This window comes from Amphibalanus amphitrite, unplaced genomic scaffold, assembly GCF_019059575.1.
Source record: "Amphibalanus amphitrite isolate SeventyFive unplaced genomic scaffold, NRLGWU_Aamphi_draft 000113F_arrow, whole genome shotgun sequence".
Taxonomy (NCBI): domain Eukaryota; kingdom Metazoa; phylum Arthropoda; class Thecostraca; order Balanomorpha; family Balanidae; genus Amphibalanus; species Amphibalanus amphitrite.
Genome location: NW_024881608.1, coordinates 480411 through 507546, shown reverse-complemented (window position 1 = coordinate 507546; position 27136 = coordinate 480411). Strand labels below are relative to the sequence as shown.

The window sequence follows — 27136 nt, the reverse complement described above, 5'->3', positions numbered from 1 at the left end:
TATATGCAATGAGATACGACCGACTGATAGCCTTTGAGTTATTATCGGTTTTGTCAAAAAAAAGAATACCTATCACGCAGTTTGCAGAGGGCTGTAGGTACATGTAGACGCCATAAAAGCAAACATAAGTACGTAATACGTGCATCTTTCAGCTAACTAGATAGGTATAGCCTAGCGAATTGTAATGATGAATGGTTGACTTAAAGGGACTATCCCACCTTCTAAAATGTTGTTAAAACCAGTTAAATTGTGCCCGACTTTATAGATTGGATGACACACCGACCGCGCCGTATTCTGTTCGCTGCTACCCTCGGTAGCTCGGCTCTCGCACGCGGACCCGCACACGCCAGCGTCAGGCTTCCGACTGTATTAACAAACCGGGCGGGCGGCACTCAGCATATGGGGTAAATGTCAAGTTTACGTCCTAAGCACATTTCAATGATATTTCTTTCATAATCTTACATATTTTGACATGCTGAATCCAAAAATCATACTTACATGTCTCGCAAGAACAAAATTATCACCAATACACTAAGCAATTACACCTTCCCACAACACACGATCAAAACAAATCGAGAGGAAATTGAAAGTGTCCAGCGTTGCCATTTGTGAAAAATATTTTGTCTTTTTTTAATGTCGAGAAATAAAAACATTCAATATATTATAAAAATAAATAGGAAATATGTAAAAAATATTTATTTAAAAAGAAATATTATTATTAGAAATAGAATAGCAAAACAACAAAGGGGAAATGTTGGGAACCGGGGTTATTGGGTGGGGAGGGTTAGAAAAACAGGGAAATGTTGGGGATCGGGGTTCATGGGTGGGGGAGAGAAAAAATGAAAATGACGTCATAGGGAAATGTCGGGAACCGGGGTTTGTGGGGAGGGGATGGAGAAAAATACGATAAGAATGGTTACAATATTTGGGAAATTTTAGGAATCGGGGTTCTTGCCTCAAATCTAATTGTTACCTAACCTAACCTTACCTGACTTGACCTAACCTAACCTAACCTAACCTAACCTAACCTAACCTAACCTAACCTAACCTAACCTAACCTAACCTAACCTAACCTAACCTACTGATTTTTGCCTACCGGGGATAAGGAAAAAGTTGCTTGCAGGAATAGATTGCAGGCAAGAGTAAATCAAATATTTTTAGGTTAAGTGGTCATGCATCAGGCTTCAGGCCTTCGGCCTGAAGCCAGATACATAACCACTTAACCTAAAAATATTTGATTTACTCTTGCCTGTAATCTCTCCTAAGGCATTGCCTTCGGCACTGCGCTGCTTCGCCGCGAGAAATATTATGACGTCATTATTCACAGTTGAATAGCAACTGTTAGATATCATTCTTGATTTTGGCCAACTTTGCACAAGTAATCGCCCCCCAGTTCTCAGGATTTTCCTTTCCTCCCCCCCCAGCCAATAACCCCGGTTCCCAACATTTCCCCTTTGTTGTTTTGCTATTCTATTTCTAATAATAATATTTCTTTTTAAATAAATATTTTTTACATATTTCCTATTTATTTTTATAATATATTGAATGTTTTTATTTCTCGACATTAAAAAAGGACAAAATATTTTTCACAAATGGCAAGGCTGGACACTTTCAATTTCCTCTCGATTTGTTTTGATCGTGTGTTGTGGGAAGGTGTAATTGCTTAGTGTATTGGTGATAATTTTGTTCTTGCGAGACATGTAAGTATGATTTTTGGATTCAGCACGTCAAAATACGTAGGAATGTGAAACAATTATCATTGATATGTGCTTAGGACGTAAACTTGACATATACCGCATATGGCAGCATCATGTGGCAACACTTTGCCTTCATAATGGAACAACCAGGAACACGGTTCTGGCATTTATTTTTCATTAAACATCTTAGGCTTCCCATATTCCAAACACAAACTTTCAAATGTGTGACGTCACAGCCCAAAATTACCTCCTTCCCCAGGCCACATTACTGTCATAAAGCTGATTCTTTTTACTCTGTAGGCACCACAACAAAGTTCAGACCAAGTTTTAAAGGTAGTGTGCCACCTTTGAAAGATTTCCCATTTTATTTTTCCTAGGATAAGAAGCTTCTGTTTTTACCTAATATCGCAAAAAAAAAAATCAAAAATGGGCCTGGAATAGTGCCTTTTTCGCCTAAAAGTTTATCGGTTTTTATATATGTATAACAACTGTAGTGGGCTCACCTGTACAATAAGCAAAGGTCATTATAGTGTTACGACCATACGACGTACGGGAATGAGTTATCAGCTGTCTAATCGTAGACAACACAATGTCGAGCCTTAAACTGTAAGCCTGTATTGGTATTGTTTCTTTTATTTGGCTGTCGAACATTATTTATGGTTTGAAATATGATTTTATGTAAAATAATTGATATGAAAAAGCCGTCTCATAAGTTATGACCCCATTTCACCACACGCAAGTGGCAGAAATGACAATGATCAGCTGACGCATTTTTCTTGGCCGAAGTCAGAGCGCGCAGCCCGACGCACCACCACCGCACCACAAAGTATGAGCAGAAGCCGCGCCCAAAGCCAGGGCCCCGGTAACGTGAGGTAGCCGAGTCGGGGCAGCGTGCGCTGACCCAAGGCGGGGCCGCAGCTTTGGGCGCGGTCTACCGCATCCCCGCGGGCAGCCCCGGGCTATCACATGACACCGGGAGGACGCGCGGCTCCGGCTTGGGTCAGCGCACGCTGCCCTGACTCGGCTACCTCACGTTACCGGGGCCCTGGCTTTGGGCGCGGTCTACCGCACCACCTAACAGGCGTGTTCGAAACCGCAGGAGCTGATGATGAACGGGTTTATCGAAACTTGATTGGATGAGCATATCGGTAATAGCGATTTCAGTGTGTGCATTTATTGTTCATAGTGGTGTGAAATGCGGTTGGGGTACGACCGACAACCCGTCGGGGCGAATTTCGCACTGGGGTACTCAAAATTTGAAGAATTTAAGACGTTTCCATGAGTTTTGAAGGTATGGATAAGTTCTAAAAATCCGGTTCTCCTTATCTGGGCCATTAACTCCATACGGTCCAGGAAAGCTGGCACACTACCTTTAAGCGATTTTTCAACGAACAAACCCATTTAAATCAGAATGACTAAACGAGGTGACGTCACACTAACGGTCGCTCCATGTTGAAGATAGGGCCTTGTAAGTAGGTACAAGGCCCATTTTCAAATGAAGGGAACGAATTTCTTCAACACCAAGAGGCCGCGGGGGTTGCAACCTAGATAGATAGTGGTTTCTGAACCTCGCCGCAAACTTGGCTATCTCAACTCAAATCCCATGTTAAAGGTGGGATAGTCCCTTTAAGCTTTTTTTTTTTTTGTGTGTGTAACATTATTTTAACATTCAAGAATAGTAAAGAACGAGCCAACAGAAAAGCATTCATTTCTGAATGGCAGACATCTCACAGCTCACGACTTGTAGGAAAGTCACTGTGTCAGTATGCTGCGTGGTGTTGATTTATGGTGTCGTAATGACAGCATTAGCGCTGCAAATTAGTGGCTCTACATTGCCGATAAAGTGTATGACCTTCCAGGTGGACGATCCTGTCATGAGCATTGCTATGTTCGAAACAGGTGATACTCAGCCCCGCCCAACATATACCTACCGAAAACACCGATCTACCTTGCCAACAAGTTCACCGACTCACCAAAAGCCAGCAGGTCTAACTGGTGAAAAACTACTGACACACAATGACAGTCCGATGACCCGCGATGACACTCGATGACAGCCGGGTCCGGCCCGTGTCGTTATCTCGTCATCTGTGGCCGTCGATGGCTGCGAGTGACACACGCCGGTCACAAAATGACGGCTGCCGCCGCGGCCCGTCCCTGCCATCGCTCCCAGTCACGCGACACTCCCTCTCTCCCTCTGGGGATGGGCGGGAGGCCTGTGGAGGGGGGGGGGGGGGGTCACACGGTGTAGTGGAATAGTGGCCACATGGAGGCTCTATTAGGATGGATGAGCTCAGCGGGACCGAGATATAACTGCGGCCCTCCCCATGCGGGCCGTTAGGAAGGTCCAAGGTACCGCCGCTTTATGCAGTTTCAGACGAGGAAGTATAAAGCCTGGTACTCACGTGCGGTTACACTACAACTTGAACAAGATGGCATTCTAAGACCGGCTGGTGATTGGTGAATGATGAATATTATTTGTATGAAAAAGATGATAAATGGCAAAAATGCCGACTTTATCGCTTAGGCACTATTCAAATACGCTGAAGTACGTATGCAGGAAACATGCAATCAAACTTCTTTCTATTTTGAGGGTAACCGAGACCTAGGTTTGCTTCTACTTCTTTGATTGATTTGCACTTTGCTTTGCAATTCCATTCATATCGTTGGCAGATATATGGGGACACAAGCACACTTACAAATATACCCTCAGGTAACCTATCGTCTGCGTGCATAAGCTTCCTTGCAGAAGCTCCATTCGGAAATGGCACCTGACTGATACTGAATGTGGGTCGGAAGCCGACTATTACCACTCCGGAATGGGGCGGAAGTGTCTCGGAAGCAGACCGGAAGTGGGCCATGAGTGGGTCGGAAGAGGTGGCCGCCTGTCGTGACCTCATCTCTACTGACATCAGACAGACGGCGGGGGGGGGGATGGTGTTGTCCTTTCTTGGGTAGACACTGTCATAAGCCAACAATGAGTGCGGCGTAATGCATAAAGCAGTATCAAAAGGAGGATGAAGTAGGTAGTTGGTCATGTGATGACTAATCATGATTGTCCGCAATACGTGAACATTTTCACCCACGTCACAGTCGGCTAGCATCCACGTGAAAAAAAGTAAATTACCAGTGAATGCACTGCATAGTGGATGTCGGGAGCGCGCGACACCCTCTCCAGGTTTGTTCGATATGACCCGCGGATCGTCGAGGTGACGATGGGATCAGCGTCGGTCGTCGGTCTGACCCGCGCGCGGGCCGACACCGCAGTCCTGACACCACCTGGCACCTCCGGCTGTGGCCCGGGGACGCACACCGCACCCTCCCGCCCGCCCGCCTGCCAGCCTGCCAGCTCGACCGTTCGATGCATTCATTAGATCGATTCTCCGACCGGGCCGCCGACCGACAGGGCCGCACCTTTCTGCAGTCCTGACGGGCCGAAATAGCGCATCGGCCCACTCTAAGCTGGGATTAGTCTCACAGTCTCACTGACTCAGTCTAAATGCGGCTTCAATAGATTTTGAAGGGTCTGACGGGGACCGACGTGGGCGCATCTGACGTAACTCGGCCCGAATCATGCATTCATGAAGCGCTCAATTCAGCTCCATTCTGAAGGTTACCCGGCGAATAATTGCAAAATGCGGATCCCAATTTCATTATTTTTGCTAGCTAGTTAGATCTAGCTAGAAGCCATGACATTTAAGATGCGCCTCGACTTATTTGAGAGCCTCGTGGTGTTCCCATGGCCATTGTTCATCCGCGTTTTTTCTCGGTGTGGGTGTTTTGAATGTCACCTCCACGGGCTCCAGCTATGGGATCTTACGTGGCTGAAAAAAAAAAAACGAATAGTTCCATGGGTCATTGATTCGAAGAAAAAAATTAAATCACTCGGGCTAGGTAATACGTCAGAGTCTGACCTATGACGAAATAATAAATAATGAAGTAGTCAATGCACGGCATAAATTTTCAGTCCATCTAATAGACATTAGCCCTCAATAAAGTTTCAATCAGCTGAATGCCCACCGGTGACGTCACGGCCACGGGTCGATAGCGGCGCTGGATCATGACAACGTTCGACTCACGAAGCATGCATTATGTCTCACGTCCGTCACCGTCAAGGTCGTGAGGTGCGTGTGAATCAAATACGGCCGATATGTTAACCCCGGCGGTCACAGCGCAAACACGTGAAGGTTTGATGACCAGTGATTACCTTCCGGTCACGCTTTACCGAATAACATGCACCATTCGCCCCGGAAGTGATGGGCCGAACGAAATGAAAACTGGAGGAGGAAGAAATGGAGCTGTCTATCCATATCATCATGTAATCAGCGGTCAGCAAGTTTGTGCGCGGTTTTTTACTGTCAGTTTTTCAGCGTACCTATCCGACGGCGCATTAACTCTGTCGTGAGTGTTGTCGGATATCGTACACGTACCTAATACGAACTAATAACCGGTCGCGACTCTTGTGGAATAATAATGGGGGATGAAATACTGGCCAGTTACATAAGCAGCTTGCGCTACAACAGCGCAGTCATAGATAGTACCGCAGACAATTTGTGGAATGAAACCGATAAGGCTCAGTGTGGTCGATCTGCCCATATATCCGCAGCTCTGCCTATTTCTGTATGTCTATTTGTATGCTGTCTGTCTGCCTGTTTATCTGCCCACTTATCTGCCTGGCATCTCTCTTGCGCGCGCTCACAGGCGTACCCTCTCACTCACTCTCTCCTTCTCCTACTCACTCTTTCACTCACTAACGCCGACTCACGCGTCCAACCTGCGTTTTCCCGTACGGACCTTTCTTCTCTCCTCTCGCTGCCTACCACTATCTCTCTCTCTCTCTCTCTCTCTCTCTCTCTCTCTCTCTCTCTCTCTCTCTCTCTCTCTCTCTCTCTCTCTCTCTCTCTCTCTCTCTCTCTCTCTCTCTCTCTCTCTCTCTCTCTCTCTCTCTCTCTCTCTCTCTCTCTCTCTCTCTCTCTCTCTCTCTCTCCTCTCTCTCCTCTCTCTCCTCTCTCTCTCTCTCGACCTACCGTCTCACCAATCTCGGTGGTCGGTCAGCCGGCCTGTCACCGGTCGATCCTCCGAACCATATGGGGACACGTGGGAGGTCAGGGTGGCTGGGCCTCCTCAAATTGACGCCAGCTGCGGCGCATTGGCGACGCCTCCTCGATCGCCGCAGCTGCACTCTCGGATATCGAGCGAGCGATGATGACCGATCGCTCAATGTCGACCTGGCCAGAGCGGGAACTCACCGAGTTCTACTTAGGGAAGGGTGACGCGGTTATATGGGGCTGCGACAGAGACAGTAAAATGCCCGTCATGAGAGGGCCAGAGAATCACGAGTGCTGGAAATTACCGTGAAATGGCTTATCTACGGGTTTAAATGGTTATATCCAGCGTTTTAGAGTGGCGTGAATATTCAGAAGGCTTAATTAATCCGTGAACTTTCCGTGCTAATCAGTGGACCTTTTGTTTGGAAAAGTTTGCGATGCTTTCTAGGCACAAAAAGAGTCAAGCGCGAGAAACTATCAATGAACATTTGAAAAGCACGCCTCTATCACGCTTCCTTGCGCTATTCAAGCAGTTGATTGGTTATTTTGATATGGCGGACGCCATTTTGAAAATTTAGGTACTTGACTTATCAAACATCAGTTATTGCTCTCCTATCACTCACACGCACAAACTCATCCCATGATCTCCAAATCCCACGGTACCACCCGGTTACAGCCCTCACTGTCCCTCTGACATCTCCTCCCGCCTGGGAGCCGTAGGGGGCTGCCGGGGCTGAACAGACTGCATGAGGCCACGACCCACCGACCGCGGTGCCGTGACGTAAGCGTGACGTCACGGCGACGACAGACCGCCGCCGCCTAGGTGGGCTGTTAGCTGGCGGTTTGACCGGCTGACAGACCGGGGAGGCTCTGTGGGCAGAAAGAAAATGTCTGTTGTCTGTCGCTAATATACTAAACGAGTAACGGTGTCATTAGTTATCACAGGCCTGTCCAGGTGAAGGTGTTTTGGTGGCTGAACGGAACCGCGGCCGCCGCCATTAGCCCGTGGTCATTTATTAGTCGGCAGGGCTTCATTACACGCCAAACAGATCGGCCGTTTTTTAGCGGCTGGGACACAGTGGGAGGTCCTTACGTGAATTATGTTTCATATATTAGTGTCTACACTCTACATACATATGAGCAACCAGCATACAGAGCTGCATAAAACTTTACACCTCGGGGTAGGTGACAAAAGGGAGAAGACAGATGTAAGCGCTTACGTATGACACGGCAGTCTTGCTTTCCCCATTTTTTCCTCACCTTTGTCTTAGATAAGTGACAAGTGTGTTTTCTACTGATGACGATAGTGGCAGAGCGATCGGTCATCAATTCTTCTGCAGTGGCCAGAGGAGGGGAGGAAATAACGGAATAGCTCCCAACAGAAAATAATGTTACTTCGAAGCGTTACAGGCAGACCTAAATATAGAGCTCGGTCGGATATACGCTTATGTCATTAATGACATAAAAAAATATTCACTAGCTAATTTTGAAATTAGGCATTTTTTACGAGTGCCTCCCTTGCTCCTCGTTACAACATATATGGACATTAGTAGTCAGAGCCATGCACGTTAACAATGCCGCTTGTGGAACAAATGCCTACGAGCGAGAACATGTTCAGGAACCTAATTTTGCGCAGTGTTAATGAACTACGCACAGCCTCACAGTGTTACCCGCCGTTGGCTTGTTCTCGGCCAGTTTTTAGCGTGTCCCTCAATTAGGTCATTTCGCTATTAGCTCAGCTGACGAGGCCCCGGCTGGCACCTACTAAACGGATAACCTTGCGTGCAACCCCGCTTGTTGTCACGAACGCCTGCAGCTGGTAAACGTGCTGGCAAGCTTGCGTGGTAAGCGGCTTCGGATGGCTATGAGGATGTGCCTCATAGCTATCCTCGTCGCATGTTACAACCTAGGAGTCTGTGGCTGCTTTCAGAAGGAGTCCCCCCCCCCGCTTCCGGGAGCCGGCGTCCATTTTGTGTTGCGTCGCCATTGCTGTGTGTGTCTGCCCAACTGCTCTTTGGCTTGATTGAAGGTGAGGCATCTTGTATCATTTGCTGTGTGCTCAACAAAAAGGTTGTCCATTTGTAAACAAAAGTTATTATGTTGTTGAGCTTCTTAGAAGATGTATAGTATCGCATAATGTTGCCCGTCGTTGGCAGAAGTGCGCCGGTATCGTCTATCCAAGTCAGAATAGCTATATGTTTGGGACTTAAGCTAGCTTGTGGCAGGAATCTATCACTTTATTCAACTTTAATTTAATCATTTTCCAGATTGGTATGCCTTATGATAATAATAATGTTAATATTCGTTTTTTCACCCATTACAGACTTCTCTGGTGAAGAATGGGGCCATGTATGTCCTGGCCTACCTGCACCCCGCGACTGCCGCCGGTGCAGAGCTAATGAAAAAATCACAAATGTTTGATGGTGGTTATTTAAGAAACCTTATTGAAAATTATTCAGTTAGTTGTTGTTGTTGTTGTTGTTGTTGTTGTTGTTGTTAAAGTTATAGTTATTGTCCTGGCGTTGTTATTGTTCTCGTTCTCGTTCTCGTGCCCGAATAAATGTGCTGCAGCGCTACTCAGTCTGTTTACTTGCGGGTGGCGGTCGAGAGTCGGGGGCACTGGTCGACGGAATTCCGTCGACGGAATTCCGTCGACCGTGCCTCGACCCCGAAGACCAGTAGTGGTACTAGTTAAATAGTGCCACTACTGGTCTTCGGGGTCGAGGCACGGTCGACGGAATTCCGTCGACGGAATGCTAGTACCATTACTAGCCTTGGGGAATAGTACCATTACTGGGTATGGATTAGTAGGCAGTGGCTAGTTACCTTACCAGGCAGGGGCTGTTATGACACCTAGTAGACGCACTACCCACGCTATTTACGTGCGTGTTGTCAAACTAGGTGGAGCACGGTGGTCGTATGCATACGAGGCACAGCCTTGTCGAACAAGCTTGTTACTCGGCAACTAGCCTAAAATTAGCCAAATTTACACGCTCCTGCAATGTTATTTTTGCGCTGAGAATTCCTCTACGAGGGGCTTGTAAGTTTTTTTTACAGTGTTCTCAGTGCCAAAGTAAGCTGTTTCACAATGTCTCATACGCATCGTTGTAACTTGCATGTATTTACCCTGATAATGCCGTGAGCGCGCTTAGGCCGCCTCTTCTCAACGTTTTTCTCTTGTCCCAATTCAGTAGCGGCGGAACACCTTCGAGGGGCACTGCCGACTTTTGGTCCCATTCTTTCCATGCAACGCCCATAGGGCTAACGTTAAAATGCCAAATTCAAGGGGGGACATGGTGCCCCGGTGCTCCCGGTTCCGCCGCCTATGTCTCAATTAACGATACAGTTCACATTTTTTGCCTTGTGGCAACAGATCTAAGCTGCTCTTTCTATTTTAGAAACCCTAGTACGGAATACGGATGGACGTACAGCAACACAATCCTATTGTAAATAAATATCACCCACACGACCGAAGATTTACAAAAGTCTGGCGTCGAGAGAGCCAATACAAAGTCAATGGGACGGGTCATTGCTGATGGTCGGATCAGTAACCCCCGCTGTAGGTCACTGACTATTTTCAGACAGCTGAGATCGTGTGACGGTGCAGCGCTCTGAAGGGCCTCAGCTTGAATGGTGGACGCTGCACTTCAATAAACTTCGATGCTCTTTCGCTGCCTCCCAAACATTGCCTTGATCTGGTGACGTTTGATGGATGTGTTGCTAGCCTGGAGACACGGATCGCTGCCGGGTGGTGACATGTGTCGAGATTCGTCAATGATTTGGTGACTTTGAAAAATTTACCGCTGCGTCGGTGACTTGAAACTAACTAATTCTTACGGGTGAGTCGCAAACTCCTCAAGAATGACATAATGACGTGCTTCAGCCGTCTGGACTGCTGCACTCGGACGCCTTCCATTCACCACAAATGTGATGCTACTCATAATCATTATATTCAATATTTAACTTGTAAAAAAATAGACACTCGTAGAGTGGACATGACACCAACTATGAGTGTCAGTCTTGGCCCGTTTGGCGTTTTGTCCAGCCAGCATATACCACCGCTCGAGTCTGCGGAGTGCGGAGCCTTCAAGTAAAAATGCGGCAATGCGGCACAGCCTACCACTTCAGGCGTTTACCACTACTGCCCTCTAGCGACGAGTATGGGAACTGCAAGTACAGTCGTGTACAGGTTGATGGTCCCCTACTCTTTATCCACCGGGTTCCTATGGCTCAGCATTGGCAGCAGCCGCCTGGTACCGGTAGGCTGTGCCGCATGACCCGAGAGTGAAGCGGCACAGTCTACCCACGCCGTTTGACATCGGCTCGGGTCGCCGGGTGGAGCGCTTTGTAGACCAGCTGTTGCGTCAGACCAGCGCGGGGGGGAGGGGCTCGTCTCGGTGGTTGGCGTGGGCTGGCGAGTGGTGTGGGGCGTGTTGGTGGACCATTAGGGGCTGGGCGGGTGTGTGTGGTCACTTGCTGCATTGCACATTTTGCGTCGCTTAACAATTGCACTTTCCTGTTTTTGCTAGGCACAATGCACGGAAGACCCAGCGAATATAATTTACTTTACATGTGCATTGTGCAAAACGTGATTTGGCATGATCGAGGCAACCATAGATCTTGTGCCTATGCATGATATTTAGGCAATACGTTTATGAAAACGGTAGATTGATGCTGGATGTCAGATTGATGCTAAATGTCGGCATATATTAAATGAATGAATGAATCAATCAAACAATCAAACAATCAATCGACATGTATAAAACCGTATAAATGGCTCGCAACCACTAATAGCAATCAAACCCTCCTAACTCGGAAAAGCAGCCGGAGCCCTGATGAGGCTCGAACCGGGACTCCACACTGTAAATTTTGCCAATGATCCATCATCATTCCACCAAGCTAGAGTAACCGGCACTCGAACCCACAAAAACATTAATTGACTTTGCCGCCGACCTCCCGGCCCCGCCGCCCGCCCGGCCAGACTTTGCCCCGGTCACAGCCACCATCCGGTGTAGCTCAGCGTAGGAGTGCTCGACTGTTAAACTGACCGGTAGTGAGGGGCCCGGTTCGAAACGCTTCGGATGCTGGATGTTTATTTCTCGATGGGAGGCTTTACGTTTAGTCCACTTTTCAGAAAGATCATTTGGTGACTGACCTGTTTTCTTTCTTTGCTGCAATTCATGAGGAGACCGTATGCACCCTTACCTGTCCTTCCGCACCCCACTTGGGAGATGGGTGGTTGCCCCCCCCCCATGGGTTTGTGAATATCTCTAAAACAAATTTTTGGAGGGGGGATACGATCGGTTCTATGCGACAAGTGACCACACACGCCCAGCCCCAGGTCCGCTCACTCCCTACCCATATCACCCCTCCCCACACCACACTCCAGCCCGCCTCATCCACCGAGCCGGGCCATAACGAGCCTCAGCGCCCCGGGGCGCGACCTGTCAACGAACACTGTTATATACTAACAGTGACAATATATCAAATCCGTGAACTCCTCTATGAATGTCGTCTCGCAGATCCGGCAGTTTGGGCTTCAACGACTGAATGTTGAGGTGTCCAATTATCAGGTCTGGTCCAGTGTCGCCGTGGCGGCGCCAGCTCGCGCCGCCTCGATGTCCCCGACGCCTGGACGCGCCCCTGCCCCCGCGGCGCACGCAACCGCCGGCCCGCGTCCCCGCCGGTTCGCTGACAGGTCGCGCCCCGAGGCGCTGAGGCTCGTTATGGCCCGGCTCGGTGGATGAGGCGGGCTGGAGTGTGGTGTGGGGAGGGGTGATATGGGTAGGGAGTGAGCGGACCTGGGGCTGGGCGTGTGTGGTCACTTGTCGCATAGAACCGATCGTATCCCCCCTCCAAAAATTCGTTTTAGAGATATTCACAAACCCATGGGGGGGGGGCAACCACCCATCTCCCAAGTGGGGTGCGGAAGGACAGGTAAGGGTGCATACGGTCTCCTCATGAATTGCAGCAAAGAAAGAAAACAGGTCAGTCACCAAATGATCTTTCTGAAAAGTGGACTAAACGGAAAGCCTCTCATCGAGAAATAAACATCCAGCATCCGAAGCGTTTCGAACCGGGCCCCTCACTACCGGTCAGTTTGACAGTCGAGCACTCCTACGCTGAGCTACACCGGATGGTGGCTGTGGCCGGGGCAAAGTCTGGCCGGGCGGGCGGCGGGGCCGGGAGGTCGGCGGCAAAGTCAATTAATGTTTTTGTGGGTTCGGGTGCCGGTTACTCTAGCTTGGTGGAATGATGATGGATCATTGGCAAAATTTACAGCGTGGAGTCCCGGTTCGAGCCTCATCAGGGCTCAGGCTGCTTTTCCGAGTTAGGATGGTGTGATTGCTATTAGTGGTTGCGAGCCATTTAAACGGTTTTATACATGTCTATTGGTTGTTTGATTGATTGATTGATTCATTCATTCATTTAATACGTGCCGACATTTAGCAATACGAATTGACATCCAGCATCAATCTACCGTTTTCATAAACGTATTGCCTAGATATCATGCATAGGCACAAGATCTATGGTTGCCTCAATACCGTATCACGTTTTGCACAATGCACAAGTAGAGTAAATTATAATCGCTGGGTCTTCCGTGCATTGTGCCTAGCAAAAACAGGAATGCAATTGTTAAACGACGCAAAATGTGCGATGCAGCAAGTGACCACACACACCCGCCCAGTCCCCATGGTCCACCAACACGCCCCACACCACTCGCCAGCCCACGCCAACCACCGAGACGAGCCCCTCCCCCGCGCTGGTCTGACGCAACAGCTGGTCTACAAAGCGCTCCACCCGGCGACCCGAGCCGATGTCAAACGGCGTGGGTAGACTGTGCCGCTTCACTCTCGGGTTGTGCGGCACAGCCTACCGGTACCAGGCGGCTGCTGCCAATGCTGAGCCATAGGAACCCGATGGATAAAGAGTAGGGGACCTGTGGTGTCGCGAGCTGCTCCCCCCCTGCCCCCGGGGCCTGGCGACGCCAGTTGCTCCCCCCTGCCCGGGGGCCTGGCGACGCCATTGGCGGCGCCGGCGCGCAGACGCGGGGTTCGAGAGGAGTCGGCCGCCGGCCCGCGCGGAGCGCGGTTGTGGTAGTAGCGATCGGTGTTTGGCGCTCTAGGGAGTCTAACGCAATGCGGCTTGGGTTGTGAATAAAGAGCTCACGTTATAACATCCTGGCGACGAGGATCAGATCAAGGTGAAGCCTTGGAGCTGTGATTGCGAGTGATGGCGAAACGGGCCAGTGATCAGTGCGCGGTGGTCAGCGAGGGCGGACAGGCCACGGACGGTGAGGGCGCAAACGTTGCTTAGTACGAATGCTTAGTGCTTAGTATTGCTTAGTATTTTTATTTTCGCGCTGCTGCTGGTAGTGTGCCTGTCGCGCGGCGGCCGTTGTCCTGGCAGGGTTTCCCATGTGATCGCCGAAATTCGTGGCGGCCATGATGCCTCGGCAGTGTGGTGTGCGTGGCGCATGCGTCGGCGTCCTGCACGCTGATTGGTCGGCCGGGGGTGACGCGCAGCTGTGGTAGCGCGTGTGATTGGCCGATCGGTGCGGCGGAGAGGGCCTCAATGCGGTTTGAGGCGCCTGGTCCCCGAAGCGGGCAATTTCGGCGGGAAGCTGGCGCGCGGCCGGGCGGTGTGGGGCGAGTGCGCATGCGCGCGCGGTGACGTGCGTGTGACGTCACTACCACGTGACGCCCCCGTCGAGAAAAGCGCGGGAAACCGCAGCTGCAGCGCCAAGTACAGGCGCAGGGCGGCGCGGTGAGCGGTGACCGGTCGGCGTGAGCGGTGGCCGACCGGCGTGTGCGGTGACCGACCGGCGTGTGCGGTGACCGGCCGGTGTGAGCGGTGACCGGCCGGTGTGAGCGGTGACGCCCGGCTGCGGGCCGACCGGTGGAGCGGCTGCGGGCCGCCGGTGGAGCGGCTGCGGGCCGACGGTGGAGCGGCCGCGGGCCGACGGTGGAGCGGCTGCGGGCCGACGGTGGAGCGGCGGCGAGCCGACCGGAGAAACGACGTGCTGGTGAGAGGGCGGCGGCACGATGGATCCAACGGGGATGCAGATAGTGTCTGCGGTGCCGTACCGTCCAGGCACGGACTTTGAAAAGTGGCTCCGGGCATTGGAGCGGTATATGATCGCTGTTGACATTCAAGGGCCTGCGAGACGGTGTGCAGTCCTGTTGCACCTGGTGGGCCCGGACCTCGCCGATGTCAGCGATTCACTGCCCGAGGAGGACGCCGAGAGACAGGGAGAAGACGAGTTTGCTCGCCTGAAAAGGAAGCTAACACGGTATCTGGTGCCGAAGAATAATGTGGTGGCGGAAAGAGGAAAGTTTCAAGGGATGAAAATGGAGCAGGAAGAGAGTCTGGAGGAGTTCCTGGGCAGACTACGGACGCAAATCCTGCGCTGCGGCTACGAGCCGGCGCAGGTGGACCGTGAGTTGAGAGACCGATGCGTCCTGGGCAGCCGAGGTGAGCTACAGAGGAAGCTGGTCCGGGAGGCGGCGCTAAAGGGTGACGACCTCTCTCTGGAGGACGTCCGGCGGACGGCACGGGCGCACAGGGACGTGATGGATCTGACGACGCGGCTGTCAGGGGCGCCGGCGCCGGCCGAGACGGACGGGGAGGCAGTTCACCTGGTGCGACGCCCGCAGCGAACGGAGAGGGTCAGGCCGACCGAGCCCCCGGGGCCAGGCACGTGCTTCCGCTGTGGCGGCCGGGGCCACTGGCGGCGCCACTGTCCCAGCGCGCAGTCGCGGCAGGCCGGCGCGCGGCCCCGGCAGGACGGTGCGCAGCCGCGGCAGGACAGCGGGCAGCCACGGCAGGACAGCGGGCAGCCGCGGCAGGCCGGCGCGCGGCCATGGCGGGCCGGCGCGCCGCGCTGCTATCGGTGCGGAGAGCGTGGGCATCTGCAGCGTGACTGCGGCAAACAGCGAACTGGCGTGAAGCTGGTTCAGGACGGCGACCAGGCTGACTGGCAAGTCAGCGCCGTGCAGCCAGCCGCAGCTGAGTGGGCGACGGTCAGGGTGAACGGCCAGGAGTTCACCATGCTGATCGACACTGGCTCACCGGTGACTATAATCAGCGCGGAGACTCACATCCCCGGTCTGACGCTGCGGCCGAGTGAGCTGCACCTCACGTCATTCACCGGCCAGCAAATCCGTCTGCGAGGCGAGGCCGACGTCAACGTGGAGACGGACGGCCGAGCGACACGGCTGCGACTCGTCGTGTCCGACATGGGCTCTCACCGACCTCTCATGGGACGAGAGTGGATCAAGGCGCTGAGGACGGCGTCGGGTCTGGAGACGCTGAACGTGTGCCCGGTGGCGACTCAGCCGACGCTGAAGGAGGTGATGGACAAACACCGTGAGGTGTTCAAAGAAGAACTGGGCAGAATCCCGGTGAAGGTGGCGCTCAGACTGAAGGAAGGCGCCAAACCGGTCTATCGACGCGCCAGACCGGTGCCGTTTGCGCTACAGCAAGATATCGAGCGGGAGCTCGACAAGTGGCTGGATCAAGGGATCGCCGAGAAGGTGCCTCCTGGACACTTCTCCGGATGGGGTACGCCGCTCGTACCCATCCCCAAGAAGGACGGCGTGCGGCTGTGCGCGGACTATCGGATCACGGTGAACCCGCAGCTGCAGCCTCTGAAGTATCCGATGCGCACGCCGGAGGAGCTATTCGCCAGCATACGAGGGAAAAAGTTCTGCAAGCTGGACTGCAGGAACGCCTATCTCCAGTGTGAGCTGGACGAAGAGAGCCGAGAGATGACCACCGTGACCACACACCGTGGTGCGATGCGGATGAACCGTCTCCCGTACGGGATCAGCACCTGTGGAGCGCAGTTCCAGGCGATCATGGACCAGGTGCTGGATGGTCTTCCTGGAGTCGTCTGTTACCTGGACGACGTGCTGATCGGCGCCGACAGTGACCGTGAGCTGATGGACAGGCTGGACCGGGTGCTGGAGCGGCTGAAGGACAACGGCGTCCGCCTCAAGAAAGAGAAGTGCCAGTTCGGAGTCCGAGAAGTGGTGTATCTCGGTTGGCGACTGTCTGAGGCGGGTCTGCGCCCGGTGCAAGAGAAGACGGCGGCCGTCACAGCAGCACCTGACCCTCGGAACGTGCAGGAGCTGCGATCTCTGATCGGGTCAGTCAGCTATTATCAGCGGCTGCTGCCCAACCTGTCTACCGTGCTAGCGCCGCTCTACGCGCTACTGAAGACGGGCGTCAAATGGGCATGGACGGCGGAGTGCGCCGCGGCAGTGCGCCGTGTGAAGGACATGCTGTCCACGGCGCCGGTCCTGATGCGGTACGACCCCGTGCTGCCGCTGCGGCTCGTCACGGACGCCAGTGCGACAGGAGTCGGAGCGGCTCTGATGCAAGTGACGCCCGAGGGGCTCGAGAGGCCGGTACAGTACGCCTCCCGAACGCTCACTCCGACGGAGAGGAAGTACGCCCAAGTGGAGAGGGAAGCCGCAGCCGTCTCGTTCGGAGTGCGGCGGTTCCACCAGTTCCTGTTTGGTCGGCCGTTCACCCTGGTGGTCGACAACAGGACGCTCTCCAGGATCCTAAACCCGGACCGTGAGCTGCCATCTCTGGCGGCGGCTCGCATGCAAAGGTATGCGCTGCAGCTCGCGGCGTATCAGTACAAGATCGAGCTGCGCCGGACGGAGGACATGAGGCTGGCGGACACGATGTCCCGTCTGTCGGTGCCGGACGAGGCGGAGAACCGGCTGTCGGCAGAAGAGGAGGCGGCGTACGGCGGAGGCGGCGTAATGTTCATCGCCGAGCAGGGGCCGTGTCTGACCGCGCAGCAGATAGCAGTGGCCACGCGCCGAGACCCGGCGCTCGCCCGCGCTCTGGCGGCGGTGCGATCGGGCTGGCCGGCGGTGGTGGACCCGGACCTGGCTCCCTTCAAGAATCGCCGAGAGGAGCTGACGACTGAGGCCGACTGTCTGCTCTGGGGCGGCCGAGTCGTCATCCCGAGCAGCCTGCGCGACACCGTCAAGCGGGAGCTGCATGAGGGTCACTTCGGCTGCACTCGCATGAAGCAGCTGGCGAGGCGCTTTGTGTGGTGGCCGGGACTCGATGCTGAGCTGGAGGCGCTGGCTCGCGGGTGTCAGGCGTGCGTCTCAAAGCGAGCTGAGCCGCCGCAGGCGACACGGCACCCGTGGGAGCCGACGGACGGCCCGTGGCAGCGGGTGCATGCCGATTTTGCCGGACCTCTGAAGGGCACCTGGTTCCTGGTGATGGTGGATAGTTTCTCCAAGTGGGCTGAAATGATCCCAATGAAGACGACCACGTCCGAGCGGACCGTAGCGGTGATGAGGACGGTTTTTGCTCGTCTCGGACTACCACTGGTGCTGGTAACGGACAATGGCCCACAGTTCACGAGCCAGGAATTCGCCCAGTTCGCCAGCTCTAACGGGATCCGACATGTCAGAGTGGCGCCCCATCACCCATCGTCTAATGGGATGGCGGAGCGAGCGGTCGGCTCGCTAAAAAACTCACTGAAGGCGACTCTGGCAGCAGACGACAGCGGAGGCATGGAACTGGCGCTCGCCCGAGTTCTGATGGCGTACAGAGTGACGCCCCACGCCGCGACCGCACGGACTCCCGCTGAGATGCTGTTCGGGCGGAACCTCCGCACTCGTATGAACCTCATGGTCCCGAGCGCCGAGACAGCTCTGCAGGCGGCTCGGGACCGGCAGCGTGAGACGGCCGGCGGACGGAGCAGGGAATTCGCCGTGGGAGCTACAGTGTGGGCCCGCTCGTATGACGGTCGTCAGAAGTGGGTCCGCGGCACGGTGGTCGCCCGCCCCGGTCCCGTGTCGTATGAAGTGGACGTGGGACACGTGATCTGGTCGCGCCACGTTGACCAGCTGTTGGCGGCGGCGGCGGACCCAGGGAACAGCGCCGGCGGTGACGTCAGAGCGGCCACCGGCGGTAGTGTCCGAGCGGCGACCAGTGGTGACGTCAGAGCGACGACCGGCGGTGACGTCAGAGCGACGACCGGCGGTGACGTCAGAGCGACGACCGGCGGTGACGTCAGAGCGACGACCGGCGGTGACGTCAGAGCGACGACCGGCGGTGACGTCAGAGCGACGACCGGCGGTGACGTCAGAGCGACGACCGGCGGTGACCGGGCTGGTGGCGCCGGCGGCAGCGCCGGGCGCCCTGTCGGAGACGATCGCGCCAATGGCCTCGGTGACGGCAGCCGCGCCGGCGTCGCCGGTCAGGCCTGTGACCGGGGAGCAGTCGGCCTCGGCCGTGCCGGTGATCTCGGCGGCGGCGGGGATGCCGGTGACCCCGGTGGCTACGGCCGTGCTGGTGACCCCGGCGGCGGCGGTAGTGCCGGTGACCTCAGCGGCGGCGGTGATGCCGTCAGCAGCGGCGGTAGTGCCGGTGACCTCGGCGGCGGCGGTGATACCGGTGACCTCAGCGGCTACAGTCACACCGGCGGTGGCGGTGACGGCGGCGGCAGGGGCGGCGGGGACACTGAGGGCCCCTCGCAACGCCGTTCCGCTCGGCGCCGGAGGTGCCCGAGGCGACTGATCGCCGAGGTTTAAAATGTGTTTGTTTCCACGTTCCGACGCGTAATGTGTTTGTTTCCACGTTCCGACGCGTAATGTGTTTGTTTCCACGTTCCGACGCGTAATGTGTTTGTTTCCACGTTCCGGTTTAAAATGTGTTCCGTTTTAAGGGCGGCAGGTCAAAGTGAATGTGTTCCGTTTTAAGGGCGGCAGGGTGTGGTGTCGCGAGCTGCTCCCCCCCTGCCCCCGGGGCCTGGCGACGCCAGTTGCTCCCCCCTGCCCGGGGGCCTGGCGACGCCATTGGCGGCGCCGGCGCGCAGACGCGGGGTTCGAGAGGAGTCGGCCGCCGGCCCGCGCGGAGCGCGGTTGTGGTAGTAGCGATCGGTGTTTGGCGCTCTAGGGAGTCTAACGCAATGCGGCTTGGGTTGTGAATAAAGAGCTCACGTTATAACAGGACCATCAACCTGTACACGACTGTACGGTTCGCGGGTAACTCGCCCTCCAGCATTCCTAGTCGCACACGCAAAATTTTCGTTTTTCAACAGTTTGTTTGACTTTTCGATTTAAGCTCGAATGTTCGACTGGACAGGTTGACAGAGTCGGGGCCCACAATAATCAGATATGCGCAGACCCGTCCCCATGCATTCCATCGGACAACGGAGTACCTACGGGAGAATTTAGATGCCAAAGTTTGGTGTAGGGGAGAGTGGGGCAAAGCGGCCACCCTAACGTTTCTAACGATGCCGACGCTTGATTTTTAAACTTGGAAAGATTCTTTCTATACCAATGTGATCCCTATTAAATTGTCTTTTATTCCAACTGCGTTTCATTTCCAAAGGCATAGGCGGCGGAACGGGGGGGGGGGGCACCGGGGCACCGTGCCCCCCCTTGAATTCTGCAAGGGGGGCACCAATAGCAAAGTGCCCCCCCTTAAATTTGATGTATTAGTACCAGGGGGCGGATTCGGGAAAACTCCAAGGGGAGGGTCATGAATCGAAGTGGTGCCCCTACCTATACCCAAAATTAAAACCTCAACGGATTTCGGCCACTTAATTTTGGTGGTGCCCTATTTTCAGTTTTTTATTTTCTTTATTTTTGGTTAGTACATGTGATGACTGGTGCCCCTGCTAGGCCGCTGGTGCCCCTGGATAGACTGTGGTACCTACCTACCCTGCCCCCTGACAAGCCTACGGTGGGCCCTGACATGACTTAGGTGCCCATGGGCCCTGACAGGCCCGTGGTGCCCCTGACAGGCCTGTGGTGTCCTTGCTAGGCCTGTCGTGTCCCTGGGCCTTGGCAGGTCTGTGTTGCCCCTGGCGAGCCCGTGGTGCCCCTGTTAGAACGCAGGTGCCCTTGACAGGTTTGTGGTGCCCCTGACAATCTTCAAGTGCCAGCGAAAGGCTTGTGGTGCCCTTAACAGGCCTATGGTGCCCTTGCGAGGCCGGTGGTTCCCCTGCGAAGCCGATAGTGCCCCTGGCAGGCCTCTGGTGCCCCTGGCAGGTCTGTGGTGCCCCTGGAAGACCTGTAGTGCTTTTGCTAGGCCGATGGTGCTCCTGACAGGCCTGTGGTGCCACTGACAGGCCCGTGGTGCCCCTGCTAGGCCTGTGGTACCCCTGGCGGGCCTGTGGTCCCCCTGTCGGCTGTCAGGCCTGTGGTGCTCCCGGCAGGCATATGGTGACCCCAGGCCCTAAGTCATGACCCATGTGACCTCCCCCCTGGGATTCGCCACTGATTAGTACTGCGATGGCTTCTTGGGAATTTGATACATGTAGGATAAATGGAATTTATCAAACGACAATAAGGAAGAGACAAACACATAGGTACTTGAGGATCAGCTTAAAGTTAACCACACGTACGGGCAGGGGTGTAATTTTCCTAAAATGATTGTGGGTGCCCAGCTGTAGGGGCGCCCGGCGCCAGGCCGTTTTGGGGCGCGATGGATATTCTTTATGTGGGAGCCTAAATTAACACTGAATTTGATAACATTGCTAGCCGAAGGGCGCTTCAAGTGACGTGTCTGACTAAGCAAATACACGCTTAAAAGTGGAAACTGACCGGAAGGACGTAAAAAAGATGTAGAGAGGCGCCATCCAGTAGGAGGGGCACCAAATGTGGAGGCGCCAGACGGTTACGAGGGCGCCGTGAGACGATGAAAAGGGCGCCATTCTCTTAGGAGGGCGCCGAGGGATTGAAAACGCTATGAGGTCCAGGGGCGCTAAGAGGCCAGAAGGGCGCCGCACAGTCAGTAGTGCTAAGTTGGTGGGGACGTGGGGGCGCCGCGCCAGATGGTTACGAGGGCGCCTTGAGATCGTGAAAAGGGCGCCATTCTCGTAAAAGGGCGCCGAGTGATTGAAAACGCTATGTGGTTCAGGGGCGCTGAGAGGCCAGAAGGGCGCCGAACAGTCGAGGGATGCACCGTGAACAGAGACCTAAGGACGCGAGACGGTCAGGAGGGCGCCGTTAGACCATGAGAATGGCGCGGTGCTGTCAAAAGTGCGCCATTCTCCCAGAATGGCGCCGAGTGATTAAAAACGCTATATTATCCATGAACGCGAGACGGTCGCCGTTAGAAGGAACGCGAGAAGGACGCCGTTAGAGCATGCGAAGGGCACCGTGCTCTCGAAAGGACGCTTGCAGCCTTGTAAGAGACTTGTGGGTGCATTTTCATCATTGTGGGGGCATAATTCAGGATTTTGGGTGCATATGCCCCCACACAAAGAGACATAAAATTACACCCCTGCATACGGGGGTGAACTGCCATTTTCGTTTAGTAAAAAAAAAAAAAAAATAGATAAAATCATCGTGTCAGGGCTGTGACGAAAAATAAGTGGCCTAAATCCGATGAGAAAACAGGATTTGGGGGTACCCTAGGTTTGGCTCCTTGAGCCATGGTGCCCCCCCTTGTCTCAAATCGTTCCGCCGCCTATGTCCAAAGGCGTTCACATATGGGAGATATTGACAAAACTTTAAACCTATAGCATATTGGCCACTTTGCCCCATCCCTGAGGCAAAGCGGCCACTGGCGACTTCTCAAGTCCCGATATGAGAAACAGAATAGTTGCCTCATGCACGACTAGGGTATTTGATGGTGACAAGGTTTAAGGGAAGATGGATGTTTACTTTGTTATCTTCCCACCTATTGCTAAACAAAGAAAGAATTTTCTTGGAAAAACATTTAATTGCATAATTTGGTAACTCATGTAACCGAAAAGTGGCCAAGATGAATGCATGACGACACATTTGAATATAAATAATGTTTTTATCCAGATGGAAACAACTTATGGCCAATTGGGGGCTGGCCACTTTGCCCCGGCCGCTTTGCCCCGCGCTACCGTCCGAGACAAAAATATTCCAGCTCAGCTATTAGTGGGGTAAAAAGCATTAAAATTGGTAGAAGGCATGTACGATAACCACGCAATGCATGGACAAAAACGCTTATAAAAATTCCAAACGGTTATGGAATAAAATAACATTTAAAAATTGTAAACATAATTGGTAACCTGGCAAGAAATGCTTTTCCGTGTTTCACAGAACAATGGCGATGGGCCTGAAACCCCGGTCTGGCTCATTCGAACGACCGCAAAGAGAAGTATAATTGGAAATCATAAATTGGAACTGACGCCAGCTGTGGAGGGCTTAAACGATGGATGGCCGCTTTGCCCCGGGTGGCCGCTTTGCCCCACTCTCCCCTACCCATCAAAACCGTACACGGGCCGTCCCACTCCACTGGCTGCGGCTGCTCCATCCAACCACAGACCATCCCCGTCAGGAGTCTCGTATATCGAACGCCGGAGTCATACGAACCCAAATGCCCCCCCCCCCCGAACCCGGGCACTACCAGTCCAGTCCAACGTTCTACCAACTGAGCTAAGGACGCCACGGAGAGCCATGGAACACTGACAGAGCCCGTCCCTGAACTGCTGAATATGTCGCCTTAACAGGAAACACACAATCATTGCATTGCGATGTATTCCACAAAGGTCTTTAATCTTTATCGTAAATAGAGACGAGAGCAGCACTCGACACAACTCTGGGGGCACCATCAGCGAACCGCACGTTATCACCTCAAAGTCCGACGGTGCCCGGGCACGGCAGACCAGTCTGTCACGGAGGTCAGTACTCAACACACGGGGCTGCCCAGTCGGACGGCTCCCCGGCCCGTCAGCTCTATCTAACCCCTCGGCTAGCGGGACGGTCCGGCGGCGGCCTCACAGGGCCTCAGCGCGCCGCACCGACGGAAGATCTCAGTAGACCCGCTGTGATCACTCTGTCTGCGACCGTCAGACAGTAGACAACTCTCCAGACATGAGCAGACGGCTCTGCAGACAATACACAACTGCCGGAAAATCAGAAAAGTTTCTCGGCTATCGCAAATGGTCGGCACGTCACGGTCTACGCGGTGCAAGCCGAACGCTGGAGACTAAACATAGGGACAGCGCAATCCGCGGACACTGTACAAAACTCGCCACGGCAGGCCGAGACGAGACGCGTCCGGTCTCCAGACAAAATGATTAATTTAGGCATCAATTTATTACGGAGCGAGCGAAGCGAGCGGAGTCTCATACTGAATTAAGGGAAAATCCTGAGTATGAGCGGCCGGCCGGCCGGCCGGCCGGCCGTGGGGACGCTCTTCAAAAGCTAATATCTTAGGAACGGGACATCCGATTGACAAGCGGTCTTCTTTACTGAATGTCACTTGGACGTAAAAGTTATGTGGTGTGATGGCCACCATGCGTTCTTGCCAACTACCGCACGTGGCGCGTGGTAAAGTTGGACATTTTTTAAGAACCCCCAAAATTGCAACCTCAATAACGGCACAACGGTTGGGCCGATTGAATTGAAACTCGGTACACAGTTAGGTCTCCATCAGATAATTCATCTGCATGTGTTAAGGTTGGGGTGCTACAGCACGTGCGCACGTGCAGGGGGCGCTCCCAGATCTCGAGAACGGCCTGGCCGATTGCGCTCAAATTTGGTACACGGTTGGGGACCAGTTAGTAGGGTGCCGTGCAAAAGTCAGTTTGGACCCCGCTTGCACGTGCGCACGTGCAGTGTGCCGCTTCCAGATCTCGAGAACGGCTAGGCCGATTGCGCTGAAATTTGGCACATCGCTAAAGACCGATTAGTAGGGTGCAGTGCACAAGTTAGTTGGAGGTACCCCCTCGCAATGTCGCACGTGCAAGGCCCATCCTCTCGCTCGCTCCGTTGGTCGCCCAAAAGGCGTGTTACTGGTAGCTATTTGTAATCTTCTCGATGCCCGGTCAATACCCACCACCGGCTAGTTCACAGTCATATTCTCGGCATTTCTGCAATGCGAAAATATCTCGTGTCGGCGCAAATCAGGTGCCAAATTAAGTCAAGTAATCACTGATTCTCCGGAGACCTGCACACTCGAATCACTCAAAATACTTAACTATGACAGACTACAGCAAACCTGGCATGGCAAACAGCCAATCACAGCAAAACAACACAATTCGCATCGCAGACCGACGCCATGTGCGCGCAATTATGTCTTTAGCTTTGTTTCCAGAAACGCTACATAACGTACATCTATGTATGCCAAAAATAGAAAAAGATAAATCATCAGACTAAAACGACTTGAGCGACATAAAAACGAGAATGTGTGAATACATACACGATGGCTAAAATATTATATAAACACAGCCAAAGGTAAACAAAATTGATAATGGCGTGCAGGAAAAGTCAATCACTAGGAACACCTCTGCAATGCGACAGAGCTGTGATCAAATGGGTTACAGTCACCACAAACAGCATAATCTCAACGTTCGCTTCACAAGAGCTATATCGGAAATATTGGAGCATCCCGCGCCTATCTCGTGTATCTATACTTGCAAAGCGGCGACGCAGATAGCGTAACACTGCATCTACCTATCATGCATATCTATCGCAAATTAAATCATATCAAATGCAAATATACGAATACCTGACATTTGATCGAAGATTTAGCCACCAGTGCCCCCTCCAAATAACGTTGAGTAGCTCGGCGCACACTGTCTCCCAGTGATGCGTCACACCGGACCCTAAAGCGGGACCCACACCGCCCGGTCCCGTCACCGTGGACCATTTCCCGTCCACCGCCGAACGGCTACCGTCCCGGCAGTAAGACGGAAATAGCGCACAAACGAGGCGGCCGGCCCGCCACGGGCGCGCAGACCTCAGACCAGAGAAGGTGGAGCCATGACGGCGTCCCGGACAGACCTTGAGCACAGCGGGACACGAGGCCGACCGCGGTGAGCGGGGTAGACGGAGTGTATCCTCGGACACCGCCGGGTATGCATTGGTTCGGACAAGAGATTCAGTAGCACGGGCACAACACGGTACATAAACGAGCCTGGGTATTTCATAGAGATTCATATACCTAAAACATCCTGCTAATTGAACGAATAAATCAACATCGAGTGGACATAGCTTTCACCGCTACCCTTAAATCGACACTAAGGCCAGCGAAGCACATCAAAAAGCATCCGGTCGCACACGAAGGGCAACTTCGTAGTATCACAGTAGACAAAGTAACTTCGCGAATCACGAAGGCAGCCAGCACACCCCTATCCACATAATAAAAGGCTCAGCGTCAGTCAAAAGACTGGCCGCGTTAGTGTTCACAAGAGCGCCGCCAGCCACTACTAATGCACAACTAACTAAACCGAGTTCACAACACCATGGTCTTACGATGCCAGCAACATCATGGTAAACTTGGGTACCGACTTGGGTAGCTTCAATAAAAACATCACCAGTCAGCGTAGTTGTACGCAGCTGCTGCGTACAACTACGCACAAAGTCAATCACATGCGCTGAATCCTCCGCATAAACTATCCAGAAATGCGGACGTGACATTTCTCGCAAAACCCTGTGCGTTATCCATAGTATAATGGATGCCAAAAAAAAAAAAAAAAAAAAAAAAACGCTCAACAGTACCCAGTAAAGCACAAATGCGTCAGCATCAAATTCACTGCATGTGCGAGGCACGCAGATCTCACATTTAATGAGCCCCTTCGTTCCCCACACCAAAGGAAACGATGGGCTATAGCCCGAGCAGTTTGCAGCTCCTTCCATCAAAGTTCCAGTGCCACCACTGCGCCGGAACGAAAAGCAGCAGCTCTCGAGCATCGAACAATATAGCACACAGAAAAAAACGCATATGGCAGTACGGACAGCTCGGGCTCTCAGCGCCAAAGACACTAGACAACCTTCTCCCAGGCGGGCATCTACCTCTCCGCCGCTGCCTTCCTTCATCACCCCAGAAACCTGACTGCTCCCGCTAGTCGCTGTGCTTTTGAGACAACTCAAAAGCACAGATGCACCTCAAAAGCATCTGACTGTCTGTGCTTTCACCTCCTCCAAAGCTGTCGTCGTCTCCGTCTCTAGTACTCGCGCATCAGGGATGCACACTCGTGGACGAGGTCGGAGAAACAGGGCCGCATGTGCGCCTGCTCGTCCCAGCAGGGCCACATCAGCGACGTGTAGATGCCCAGCGGACACCTGGGGAGGCGGAACGGGACGTCAGAAAGACGGACCGCGGGACGGGTCGGGACGGCAGCACAGCGGAAGGCAAACGGGCGACGGACAGGAACGTCAGACCGGCGGACCGCGGGGACTGGGGATGGGCCGGGACGGAGGGGCGGCAGACAGATGACGGGCTGGAACAACCGGACGGCAGACGTCATGCGATGGTTACTTTGCTCTAGTCTTCATTTATCAAGATGACCACGATGAAAACAAATCTTAACAATGAAGTAAAAAAGTGGTGCTGATGGATAGCAGAATGACATTTAATTTTCAAAATAACCAAAAGGCAAGTCAACAGACTTGCAGTGAGAACTATACGCGGAGCATCGGA

At 53.5% G+C, this 27136-nt stretch overlaps 2 protein-coding genes across 2 annotated transcripts in view; one reads left to right on the top strand and one right to left on the bottom strand.

Annotated features, from left to right (window-relative positions):
• The first annotated feature begins 15093 nt into the window (after positions 1-15093).
• LOC122381079 (uncharacterized protein K02A2.6-like) lies at positions 15094-23569 on the top strand. Its single transcript, XM_043364850.1, has 3 exons — positions 15094-15411; positions 15661-18014; positions 23563-23569. Exons 1-3 carry the CDS (start codon positions 15094-15096, stop codon positions 23567-23569), a joined length of 2679 nt encoding a protein of 892 aa, XP_043220785.1.
• Positions 23231-27136, bottom strand: part of LOC122381057 (tyrosine-protein kinase hopscotch-like) — a 27058-nt gene continuing 23152 nt past the window's right edge. Inside the window, exon 20 of the mRNA XM_043364774.1 lies at positions 23231-26778. Within this exon, the coding sequence (XP_043220709.1) occupies positions 26661-26778 (118 nt within the window). The 3' untranslated portion in view covers positions 23231-26660. The remainder of the gene's footprint in view (positions 26779-27136) is intronic.